Source organism: Coregonus lavaretus (genome assembly GCF_964263955.1).
Source record: "Coregonus lavaretus genome assembly, chromosome: 1".
NCBI classification, from domain to species: domain Eukaryota; kingdom Metazoa; phylum Chordata; class Actinopteri; order Salmoniformes; family Salmonidae; genus Coregonus; species Coregonus lavaretus.
This window is the reverse complement of record NC_139988.1, coordinates 25,713,233-25,726,932: the sequence shown is the minus strand read 5'-3', so window position 1 is coordinate 25,726,932 and position 13,700 is coordinate 25,713,233. Positions and strand designations below refer to the sequence as shown.

Genomic DNA, 13,700 nt, shown 5'->3' with positions numbered 1-13,700 from the left:
CGCTCAAAGTCCTAAACGATATTATAACCGCGATCGATAAAAGACAGGACTGTGCAGCCGTCTTCATTGACCTGGCCAAGGCTTTTGACTCTGTCAATCACCGCATTCTTATTGGCAGACTAAATAGCCTTGGTTTCTCAAATGACTGTCTCGCCTGTTTCACCAACTACTTCTCAGATAGAGTTCAATGGGTCAATTCGGAGGGCCTGTTGTCTGGACCTCTGGCAGTCTCTATGGGGGTGCCACAGGGTTCAATTCTCGGGCCGACTCTATTCTCTGTGTATATCAATGATGTCGCTCTTGCTGCTGGTGACTCTCAGATCCACCTCTACGCAGACGACACCATTTTGTATACATCTGGCCCTTCATTGGACACTGTGTTAACAAACCTCCAAACGAGCTTCAATGCCATACAACACTCCTTCGGTAACCTCCAACTGCTCTTAAACGCTAGTAAAACTAAATGCATGCTCTTCAATCGAACGCTGCTTGCACCCGCCCGCCCGACTAGAATCACTACTCTCGGCGGGTCTGACTTAGAATATGTGGACAACTACAAATACCTAGGTTTCTGTTTAGACCGTAAACTCTCCTTCCAGACTCACATTAAGCATCTCCAATCCAAAGTTACATCTATAATCTGCTTCCTATTTCACAACAAAGCCTCCTTCACTCATGCTGCTAAACATGCCCTCGTAAAACTGCCTATCCTACCGATCCTTGACTTCGCCGATGTCATTTACAAAATAGCCTCCAACACTCTACTCAGCAAATATGATGTAGTCTATCACAGTGCCATCCGTTTTATCACCAAAGCCCCATATACTACCCACCATTGTGACCTGTACGCTCTCGTTGGCTGGCCCTCACTACATATTCGTCGCCAAACCCACTGGCTCCAGGTCATCTATAAATCACTGCTAGGCAAATCCCCGCCTTATCTTAGCTCATTGGTCACCGTAGCAACACCCACCCGTAGTATGCGCTCCAGCAGGTATATCTCACTGGTCATCCCCAAAGCCAACACCTCCTTTGGCCGCCATTCCTTCCAGTTCTCTGCTGCCAATGACTGGAACGAACTGCAAAAATCTCTGAAGCTGGAGACTCTTATCTCCCTCACTGTCTTTAAGCATCAGTTGTCAGAGCAGCTTACCGATCACTGCACCAGTACACAGCCCATCTGTAATTTGCCCACCCAACTACCTCATCCCCATATTGTTGTTTATTTTGCTCATTTGCACCCCAATATCTCTATTTGCACATAATCTTTTGCACATCTATCACTCCAGTGTTAATACTAAATTGTAATTATTTTGCACTATGGCCAATTGATTTCCTTACCTCCATAACTTACTACATTTGCACACACTGTATATAGATTTTCTATTGTGATTTTCACTGTACGTTTTGTTTATCCCATATGTAACTCTGTGTTGTTGTTGTTTTTATCACACTGCTTTGCTTTATCTTGGCCAGGTCGCATTTGTAAATGAAAACTTGTTCTCAACTGGCTTACCTGGTTAAATAAAGGTGAAATAAAATAAAAACGTGCGCTGGAAGTTGCACAGAATTTTCACAATGTTCACAGCCCGTTCCATCTCATCCCAAAGATGGGTTGAGGTCTGGGGACTGAGCAGGCCACTCAAATTAACTAAATTCGCTGTCATGTTCCAGGCAATGTTTTTACACTCCTCAATTGTCCAGTGTTGGTGATCACGTGCCCACTGGAGCCGCTTCTTCTTGTTTTTAGCTGATAGGAGTAGAACCGGTGTGGTCGTCTGCTGCAATAGCCCATCCGTGACAAGGATCGACGAGTTGTGCGTTCTGAGATGCCGTTCTGCACACCACTGTTATACTGCGCCGTTAATCGTCTGTTTGTGGCCCGCCTGTTAGCTTGCACGATTCTTGTCATTCTCTTTTGACCTCTCTCATCAAAAAGCTGTTTTAGCTCACAGGACAGCCACTGACTGGATGTTTTTTTGTTTGTTGCACCAATCTCGGTAAACCCTTGACACTGTCGTGAAAATCCCAGGAGGGCGGCTGTTTCTGAGATACACGCCTGGCACCGACGATCATACCACGCTCAAAGTTGCTTAGGTCACTAGTTTTGCCCATTTTGACGTTCAATCAAACAGTAACTGAATGCCTTGATGCCTGTCTGCCCGCTTTATATAGCAAGCCATGGCCATGTGACTCACTGTCTGTAGGAGCGATACATTTTCGTGAAATTGGTGGTGTACCTAATAAACTGGTGTGTACATTGTACTATTAATTGGTGAGAGAGAGAGCCTGAGAGTCTGTCTATTTATTTTCCCTTTCGTACTTCAACTATTTGCCAGTAATATAACATTTGAAATGTCTCTATTCTTTTAAAACTTTTGTGAGTGTAATGTTTACTGTTTATTTCAGATTGTTTATTTCACTTTTGTTTATTGTCGATTCCACTTGCTTTGGCAATGTAAACATGTTTCCCATGCCAATAAAGCCCCTGGAATTGAATTGAGCGTCAAATATCACATTCCATTGTACATACCCACTCTATTCATGAATTGCGGCAAAGTTAGTTCCTGTTTCAGTCACGTCTTTGGTCACGTTTGCTTGGATCAAACCAGAATGATTGGTTGACAATAGAGCCTCCCACAATACAGGTGATGGCTGCATGATGAAGTAATATAGTCGCAAATCGGAACATTTTATTCCCATAATGCAACACCGCGGTGACCTGACAAAAGTGATCCACTCGACGCGCCCTATGTATTACCCTCGCTGTTTCCGCTGACTGACGAGACTTCAAATTTGTGCTTTGGGACTGTCATCCAAGGCTACGCATCTTTCAGGGGTACGTTTTATGAGCTGAAATGTGGTTTGAAATAAGATGATCTTTTATTTTTTTTGTGTGGATATGCTAACAGTATTTACAAAATTGATATACTTGATAATAGACTTTAAGCAGTGGTTTCATGTTTCGCTAGTTAGGTCATCAAGCTAGGCTATGTAAAACAATTGATGATGAATCGGTGGCCTCTGATGCGAACGATTGCTATTTGCAATATGTGTCCGGATTTTGGCAGATGATTTAGAAATACAATTGTACTTTTAGTTAAAGACAACATTGTAATAATAATATAGGCGTTTGGCTACAAGACTAAACTTCGACAGTAGTGAGGTTATGGGAAACTACATCCTGATCCAGCACAGCAGCCATAGGCTATCCAACTTTGCTGCTATTATAAGTTGATGCGCTATTTGGCTATGATGCTCTCTTTTTTATTTACTTTTTGTTTTGTTTTTATTAGAGAACTTTAAACAAGATGTTTAGGTGCTGTTTAGATCAAAGGGCAACATTTGGAGACAAGTCAGTTATAACTACAAGTATCACTCATATTAAAGAGAGAAGTCATTAACCTCTATGTTATCTTGCAAGAATAATGTAAATGTTAATGTTTGTATTTGTGTGCGTTTGGGACTGCTTGAACAGCTACTTCAGCACCATAATAATGATGAAAAATATAAGAGTGGTCAAGAAGTAACCAGATTCTATAGCCTTTGATGAACTTGACCTTATATTCATGTGAATGGCAATGCTTTACACTTTTATCACAGTGACTGCCAATTGCATTTGGCCAATAGTCAGAATATCGCTTAAGCCTTAACCTTCTGAAATGGACCTTATAGCTTGCCTAAGAAGAAAGCAGACAGGCATCTTTGCGTTTGCTTTCAGTCTGAAGTTGGTTGTGCCAAATGATCGTTCCTATGCTACAATGAACCAAGCTTTGATTTCCCTTCAGCTGCTATGTGTAATTTAAGAGACAAACATATTTTGTCAACACAGCTAAGCTGACTCACTCAGTCACATTCCAGCAGTGCTTCTTGAATATGGTATTTTCTATACCAAAGTGGTAGTTTACCATACATTTCAGGTCTTTCAGAGTGTATAACTATGGCTCTGTGATGAGCTGTAATGTGTGACTGTAGGTACTCTCTCCTCTTTCATCTGTCTATTTAGGTCAGAAATGGAGGCTTTTAATTATAAACTAAACACATACATAGACTCCTGGATGGGTCCCAGAGGTAAGTGTTATTACTGTTTCATTACTGTATTTTAAATTACAGTATAGGAATTATATGAATAAATGCTTAATTATTAACATACAATTATTTATCACACTATATCTCCTCACAAAATGTTTGCATTGTGTGTTAATACATGCAGTGGATTGCACCAGGTCGTTTTGCACCTCCATGATTCTAGCATAACCTTTCCTGGAGTTAAACAAACATGCTTCGTAGTCACTGCCAATTCTCCCTCCAACTTAATTGTGTCCTTTTACCCTCTCCAACCAATATGCCTGCACTGCAGTGTAACTACCGCTCTCTGTGCTCTGTGCTATCTCACTGGAAAATAAATACAGTAAATATGGGAATAACGTGCAGAAAAGAGAGAGCATCTTACTGTATACTGTCAGGTATATATCAGGTTGTTCTCTGCCCATGTATTTCAGATGAGCGGGTTCAGGGATGGCTGCTTCTGGACAACTACCCTCCAACCTTTGCACTAACAGTCATGTACCTGCTGATCGTATGGATGGGGCCCAAGTACATGAGACACAGACAGCCGGTGTCTTGCCGGGGTCTCCTGTTGGTCTACAATCTGGGCCTCACGATCTTGTCCTTCTATATGTTCTATGAGGTAGGCAGGCTACTCCTGATCTGAACTGATATAGACATCCGAAGGATGTGTTGGTATCATCGCAATGCAACACCGCGGGCGGATGAGGGGAAGTGAGAGGATCGGATGACTGATAGGCATGGCTAAATGATTTTATATGCTAATGTTGTTGAAGGATTCTGTGAGGATTAGGGAAATTGTGATTCTGATTAGACAAAAATGGTGTCTTGCACTGAAGCCACCCCAGAAGACAATGCTGTGGGGGAGTGAGTGGGGCACAGCTGGTCTCTGACGGGATCATTGTTAACACAAACAAATCTCTCACCCAACATCAACACAGCCCTCAATTGTTTTCTGAAAACCTGCTGCTATTATTAGAAAGTTGAAGTCGTGACTTCTAATTCTGAAATGGTTGACATGATATACTGATAAACTGTCTGTATCCTCTGTGGATGTCTATGCTAGTAGTTGATTGCATTATCCCTAATTCTTGTATACGGTAATGAAACAGGAGGGAGAGTGAGCTGTCAATACTTTCTGTAGTGTAATCAGCCTCAAAATGTCATGATATAGTTATACTAATAATGGACAAAGTCTGTTCTCCATGCACCTGTAAGTCTAAAGTCTTTTCCGTTCTTACCACCCTGGCCTAATTGGCTCAATTTGGTCTGCATTGCATAAAAAGATTGGCTGTGCCCATGCTGTGTAAATCATTAAACTTGCTGATGCTGACATTTCCCCTGCTTCAGGGTGAACTTTTAGTCCTCTGAAATCAATGCCACCCGATTTAAATTAAAATACAAAGCAGTTGCTTGTTGTTGTCACCTGTCCAGGGCACTTAGAAATAGCATTTTCACAATGTAATAGGTGTGGTTTGACATGTTTAAAAAACCATACTGAATAGCAAACGACCAAGGGGCTGATTCAGACTTAGGAAATGTACGCCTTTCCTACACATGCCTTTCCTATGCATTTCTCAGTATGTTTGGTATTCAGACTTACCTTATTCAGTCGTGTAACGCATTCTGCAGGTGTGGCTACTTTGCACGCTCTGAATACATTGAATTCAACTGCTGAAAACCCTCCTACTTGCTGGCCGACAGATTTTCTTGTGGAGTTTTCATTCAATAGGGTTTTCAGTACATTTATCTTAAGCCATCCCTTTAAATACGGCTTACCTTTTTAGTTAGAATTTTGTCGACAGACTCACTAGAATATATCGAGATAACGGGTTCAGAATATTAGGGATCAATGAAAGAAAGCCATCTAAATATATGCATATTCGTCTCAGTTTCAGCAACAATTGGTAGATTTAAAAATACTCTGATCTTGTAGATTATTTAGGGTTAGGAAATTATTTATGAATCATAAAGAAATGGTTAGGGAGAGCCTTTACACACGAAAGAAAGAACTGTAATTTGATTCATTCTGAAAATGGCCACAGTCAGTTCTTCAACCCATGGTAATGTTGGAAGATTAGTGTACATTGATCTGGTACTGGTACTTCCTGTATATAGCTCCACAGTGATCTGGTACTCCCTGTATATAGCTCCACATTGATCTGGAACTGGTACTTCCTGTATATAGCTCCACAGTGATCTGGTACTGGTACTCCCTGTATATAGCTCCACATTGATCTGGTACTGGTACTCCCTGTATATAGCTCCATTCTTGTGTATTTTATTCCTCTTGTGTTACTATTTTCAAACTCTGCATTGTTGGGAAAGGCTCGTAAGCAAGCATTTCACTGTAAAGTCTACACCAGTTGTATTCGGCGCATGTGACAAATAACATTTGATTTGACATAGAATTATAATAGGAAGAATAGTGTACAATAGTAGGCTATACCCTCGTCTATTGCCTGTACTAACCATGGAAAAGTGGGATGACACGAACGAGTATTGTGCCATGCGTCGGGTTCAAACTGTTATGGCTTGGTCTGCTCTCTGCTCCATAATGATTTAATTAGCCTACGTTTCATTTATGTTTTATTTTATTTACAATTCCCTTATCGAAACGGATTACTAATTTACCTAGCTCTAATCAAGTTGTAAATTACAGTGCATGGAGAATGGAGTTCTTTCTATCTAAAAAAAATTAAGTACATGCTTTTTCCACTTGGAACCGACAGGTTGCTGTACATTATTCATGGTTTCTTCGCGCATTAAGGTAGTGGAATTATTAGGGAATTAAGTCAAGGTCTGAATACTGCGAATCTGTAAACACACCTCCGCCACACCTTCATTTATTCGATCTCCACCCCAAACGAATAGTGGGTGAATAGAATGCTATTCTCATGCTTAACTTCAAGGTCAGAGTACGCAGAGAGAGAGAAGTGCATAAAAAGGGAATTACGTCACATTTAACTCGGGTCAGAATTCCCCCCCAAGGGAATAGGCCTAACAGGTTAGTAGGTTTGTTTAGTTACTGTGGATACAAGCTGGCCACAATAAAGGTTTAGGTTTAGAAACAGATCCTGCCCTCACTCTGCATTTTAGATAGTCAATATTGATTGGAATGTGGGTCTTCATAAATGTCATGAATCAGCACTGTTCCACCTAAATCTATATGAACATTTACCACATATTTCCTTCGTTTTGAATTACATAGTAAGAATAAAGAAGATTTAGTATTAGTGTAGTAGTAATAAATGATGTATTATAAATAAAGGAAAATAGCCTAGTCTATGTTGTTGTGAATAATCGTTTTGCTAACACAGTCAAAGTGGCCCTGCAGCATTACATTTAAAACAACAACAGGCATAACAATGTCATTGTTGAAGTGAATAGTCACTCTCTGTGTTGAGACTTTTGTGTTGTTATTCGATGTGTCCTCTGCATGTACGAGATTACCCAGTTGAGTAGTGGAGCACAACATCTGCCAATCCCAGGCCTGTCCTTATTCTGCTATCATCCCCATAGGCGCATGCAGGGCAATCACTCTCCTGGTGCCACAATCATCGGATAATCCCACTGTATGCCTCGAAGTCATCAACATAATTAGCTCTCTGCTTTGCCCTGCTTTTTTACCATCCTGTTCTGGAATGGGTCCTGTCTCGAGGCAAATGCACTAAAATCCTGTGGCAAAATGTAATGTTCCTCAGAAAATGTTTTATTCAGTACAACATAAAAAGGGGGGTAATTCTGGCCTTGTGTAGTGCTCTGAGTTTGAGCACATAACACAGCTAGAATAATATACTTTGGGCGGCAGGTAGCTTAGTGGTTAAGAGCGTTGTGCCAGTAACCGAAAGGTTGCTGGTTCTAAACCCTGAGCCGACTAGGTGAAAAATCTGTCGATGTGCCCTTGAGCAAGGCACTTAACCCTAATTGCTCCTGTAAGTCGCTTTGGATAAGAGCGTCTGCTAAATGACTAAAATGTAAATGTAATCTGAATCTGGGCATGTCTTTACACGTGTTACATTTAACCCTTTGTTTTTGTCAGTTATTCAAGGCAGTGGTGGATAAAGGCAGAGCCATTTCCATCCATCCCAAATGAGATGAAATGTGTGAACAAGGGCTCCATTTAGTAACTGGCATCGCTGGTCTGCTCAACAACAATAAACAATGCAGAGTCACAATGTTGCAGTGGCAACAAAAAGGGTACTGATATTCTCTCTGGTAAAGGAGACTAAAATGGAGAGGAGGAGACTCTCAAAATTACTCAGGGATATAATATTACCCACTACTTGCTCTGTCCACGCCTGCAGCAAGTATGTGAAGCTAGCATCCTAAATGCCAATGTAAATTCTAACAGGTTTACAATCAGCTTTTGTATGGGAGAAAGCAAATTGATGTCACAAGTGTTTTTTTATTTGGATCTTATGACACTTGAAATACAATAATGAAATAAATGTGATATTACAATACAAGGGCAGTGAGGTATTAAGGTGATTCAACCTGTGTGAAGATGCCTAAGACATGACAATCTAGGTTTTTCTAAATCACCTTGTTCTCTGTCCCCAGATGGTGTCTGCTGTGTGGCACGGGGATTATAACTTCTACTGCCAAGACACACACAGTGCAGGAGAAACCGATACCAAGGTAAAGCAGTCTTACTCTATATCACCCCTCTGTTCACTTATATAGAATTTAATATAAAACAATCTGTGTTAGATTCAAAATGTGTATAGTATGTGGGGAAATGCATTGTCACCAGACACCAGCTTGACTTCACCCTTTCATTCATTCTCTTTGTGATATTTCCATATCCCTTAGCTCACTGCCAGAGATGCAAATAATAGCTTGACAACTAACTTCAAAGACAAATTAATTACCAGATCAATATGTACTGCGATACTTTGTTCTTTCCAACTACTTTTATTGATATTTTCTTGTCCTGGTGGCTTCCAATTCTACTGGTACAATTTATGTCAGCCAGTACCTGCAAATTCTAACAGATAACCAACTGGGCACAGACATCAGTTCAATGTCTAGTTTTGATTTACATTTGGTTGAGTTGTCAACTAGCATGAATTCAACTTGAAATCAACAACAAATGTAACCATGTCATTGGATTTAGGTTAAAAGTTGGGTGAAAAAAATATCAAATGCCCTTACGTTGATGACTTTTTGCAAATCCAATCAGTTTTCCACATTGATTCAACATCATCACATAGATTTGTTTGGTTGAAATGACATGGAAACAAAGTTGATTCAACCATTTCCCCCCCTGTGGGAAGCCACAGTGTCAGACAGACAGTCTATTTAATCTGTGCTGCTGTCATCAGTAGTGAAATGTGTGATTGGATTGCAGTTCTACATCAGGGTTTCTTAAACTCTGGGTCGGGATCCAAAGTGGGCCCTGGGTTTGTGAGAGGTGGGTCGTGAGTTCTGAGAATACATACAGTATATAATCACACACTATTTCTTCTTAATTTGGGTCGTTGGAGGATGATTTGGGTCACGGGAGGACGGTCAATTTCTCATTTGGGTCTCGAGCTGATAAAGTTTAAGAGCCCCTGTTCTATAGTGATTACAACTTGTAAAAGTGTACCCGCCGTCACAGCAGTGGATGATCATATTTTTATTTGTGTCCTTAATAGAGATTTCAAGAGCATTTCAGTACAGATGACAATTTTTGGTCCCTCAACACAACTTTTTTGGTCAAATGATTTTCACTGGCCATTGCTCATAAGGTGAAATACAAATCTGGCAATGTATGCCTCAGGAGAAACATTGAGTATGTCCTTGCAGGAAAGTGAACTACTAGAAAAAGTATTGTATTATTTTTTAGTCATTTAGCAGACGCTCTTATCCAGAGCGACTTACAGTTAGTGAGTGCATACATTTTCATACTGGCCCCCCGTGGGAAACGAACCCACAACCCTGGCGTTGCAAGCGCCATGCTCTACCAACTGAGCTACAGGGGACTAAATCTGAAAGCTTGACTCTTATACTTAGCTTTTTTTCTCATCTCAGATCATAAATGCGCTGTGGTGGTACTACTTCTCCAAGCTCATAGAGTTCATGGACACCTTCTTCTTCATCCTACGGAAGAACAACCATCAGATCACGTTTCTGCACATCTACCACCATGCTAGCATGCTCAACATCTGGTGGTTTGTCATGAACTGGGTGCCCTGTGGTCACTGTGAGTGTTCTAACACAATATTCCCTTTCTATCCTCAACACTGTGGAATAACCAAGTCAGTTTACACAATGAATAATTCAGAACCACTAAAGTCAAATCCACTGAGCTTTAGGTGAACCTTTCTACGCAATTCCTGAAATAGGCTAGGACAGCCTATATACCTGGTATAGCTGCCTAAATACATGGTATATACTTTTTTAAAGTAGCCATACAGGAGCTTTAGAGTACATGTTTTTCTTGAATTGATTCTGTGACTGAGATACTTTCAAGTGAAGTTGATCCGTTGTTAGAATCAAGTGTGAATTGAACCTACTGTTATTTCAGGACTGCACAGCATGTTTTTTGTTCTGTGAAATACTGTACCCTCACCTCGTAATTGCTTTACCTCTCACTGTGGCACACAGTGTCCTAGAATAGGACACTCTGTCCTGTCTTACAGCTCTCTGTGTTTTACAGAGGACTCTCTGGGAATGAGAATTAACACCTCAGCTGCTTTCTACTGTATACCATTGTCACTACTATTCATGACTGTTTAATTCTCTTTTTTCTCTCATAGTAATGTATTAATCATTACATTTTACATTTACATTTACGTCATTTAGCAGACGCTCAAAGAAAGTTTTAAAACAGACATGAAATGACAATAATTGTAATTTTGTCATTCATTGATGTCTAATGTAGATTAATCATCTACCCCCTATCTTCTGTCTCTGCCTCAGCCTACTTTGGTGCCTCCCTGAACAGCTTCATCCATGTCCTGATGTACTCTTACTATGGGCTCTCTGCTGTCCCGGCCTTGCGGCCCTATCTATGGTGGAAGAAATACATCACACAAGGACAGCTGGTGAGCCTGCATTTCCACATGCATTGTTTAAAACCCTCAGAGATGGACTTTCACGTCCATAGTAATCATCCAGTGTATAGTTCATCCAATCTCAGGGTCTTCGTGAATGTGACAAAGGCCCCATGAACTGTGGGCCATTGGTACAGAGTGAAAGTGGCATGTGTGTTCTAATCCCTCTTGTCTTCTGCACTGTATTGGATGGCAATATTTACCATGGATGGAGCAGTGTTGTAAGTGCACTGAGTTACAGAAATATGTATTTTGGAGATTTGATGTTGACTTAGTTTACAAACAAGTCATTCCAGTTTTGTCTCGTTTACTCTCTAGATTCAGTTCTTTTTGACCATGTCCCAGACGATATGTGCAGTCATTTGGCCATGTGGTTTCCCCAGAGGCTGGCTGTATTTCCAGATATTCTATGTCGTCACGCTTATTGCCCTTTTCTCAAACTTCTACATTCAGGTGAGCAAATATAAAACCCTTGTATGAATTAGACATACTGTATTATTATTTCAATGAATTATGGTGTTGTGAAGTATTTTATATTGCCCTGATGGTGACAGGGTTAAATATAACAGTGCATTGCTGTCAACAGTCATTTTGGGGGGGGGGGGGGGGGGGTTTCTTTGATTTTTAGCACATTCTAATGTGTTGACTCCTTCCCTCTGTTTTTAGACTTACAAGAAACACCGTGTTTCACAAAAGAAGGAGTATCATCAGAATGGCTCTGTTGCTTCATTGAATGGCCATGCGAATGGGGTGACACCCACGGAAACCATTACACACAGGAAAGTGAGAGCGGACTGAAGCTTGAATAATGTTCCAGGCCTAACTGTATGTCATGTCGCTAGAAGAGATGGGATAATACATTTCTTCATGAGGATTACTAATGAAGAAATGTATTAAAGAGTCTAGCTAGTTTATTCACAATAGACAAGACATGTTTATCTGAAAGAGATTCCTAACATTTTGCACACCGCAACCTGTTATTATTCATATTGAATCAAAGTTAATTAGAGTTACTTAACAAGCATAGCAGAGGGAGTACAGTACAGCACAGTAGCCCCAGAGACCCACTTCCTCTTAATGCTGCACAAGATGTTCAACCTTGTCTGTCTTCAGTGTGGTGGGGACAAAGCTTTAATCAACCTTGACCCATACAGAAATAATAACTTATTTCCCATGTTTTAATTCACAACATATTCACTTGTCTACATGCTTGTCCATGAGGGGAAGAAAATCTATTTTTGGGATTCCGTTTTGTAAAAGGTACTTTATCTGTTTTTTTCTGTCAATATATTTGATTTGATCACGAGGTCATACAATCATTGATAAGTATGCAGAAGAGCTGCTTCAAAAAAATACATAAACTGTACAATATCAACATAAATAATTAGATACTAACTGATTTGTGTTCCAAAATGGCTTAGCATACAAGAAAGGAAAGAGAAAAAACAAACGTGTGGCAACATTAGTATCTAAAATACCAGTAATAGTGATCTTTTAATTTTTTACATCATGTGTCCAAATCATTCCCACCCTTCCCAATGTTCCTCAATGATTTGATTTTCTTTGTATCCTCTTATTGAGGTTCCCGTCATGATTATATACACACAAGTACAAATGTAAACTCAGGTACATTATCAATCAGACACCGGTTTCGGTTTCAACAAAAGAAAGAAAAGGTTGCCATGTCTTATAAAATAAAGTTGTGGATCCACTTCGTGTACATTTAATTTTCTCCAAAGTGAGACTTTGCAACATGCTATTAACCCACTGATTGTAAGATGGAGTGGTTGGGTTTTTCCTGTGGGTCAAAATCAGGTTTCTGGCAATCAGACAGGCATATGCCAAGGCATTTGCTTCCACCTTTGCTATTCCAGAGCTAGCATCAGTTGTCCCAGATAGATATTAGTGGGTCAGGACTTATAGATACTTGTGTTATATTGGAAATTGCATTAGAAATAGCATCCCATAGCCTTTGAGTTTTGGACACTCACACAAGCAGAACATATCTGCATGAGTTGCAGTGTTAGAACTTAGCCAGCTTGGCATTTGTGTAGTAACTTCTATGTATCACTTTAAAGTCTGTAACAACATGACTGGTACAAAATAGAAATAGAAGGGCCTTTTTAAAGTATATTTTTTTATCCCAACTGTTAATTGGGGGTTCACATCGAAGCTGTGAAGCCTATTGTTATTCTTTGAATGTTCTTTTTTCTTGACATGGCCAAATAACTCAAGCATAGATTGGGAACTTTTTTTCTAATTTGGCACACAGAAGCTAGAGGCCATCAAATCAAATGTATTTGCCACATGCGCCGAATACAACAAGTGTAGACATTACAGTGAAATGCTTACTTACAAGCCCTTAACCAACAATGCATTTTTTTTAATATTTTTTATTTTATTTTAAGTGTTAAGTAAAAAAAAAAAAAAAAGGAAATAACTAAAGAGCAGCAGTAAAATAAAATAACAGTAGGGAGGCTATATACAGGGGGGTACTGGTGCAGAGTCAATGTGCGGGGGCACCGGCTAGTCGAGGTAATTGAGGTAATATGTACATGTGGGTAGAGTTAAAGTGACTATGCATAAATA

The 13,700-nt window shown here is 40.0% G+C and overlaps 1 protein-coding gene across 1 annotated transcript; it reads left to right on the top strand.

Moving 5' to 3' along the window:
• Positions 1–2,632: 2,632 nt before the first annotated feature.
• LOC311107858 (very long chain fatty acid elongase 5-like) lies at positions 2,633–12,822 on the top strand. The gene is made up of 8 exons (XM_084150427.1): positions 2,633–2,839; positions 4,007–4,071; positions 4,503–4,690; positions 8,632–8,709; positions 10,087–10,258; positions 10,978–11,102; positions 11,430–11,564; positions 11,778–12,822. The coding sequence occupies exons 2-8, from the start codon at positions 4,014–4,016 to the stop codon at positions 11,907–11,909; spliced, it is 888 nt and encodes a 295-aa protein (XP_084006553.1). The 5' UTR covers positions 2,633–2,839; positions 4,007–4,013; the 3' UTR covers positions 11,910–12,822.
• Positions 12,823–13,700: the final 878 nt, after the last annotated feature.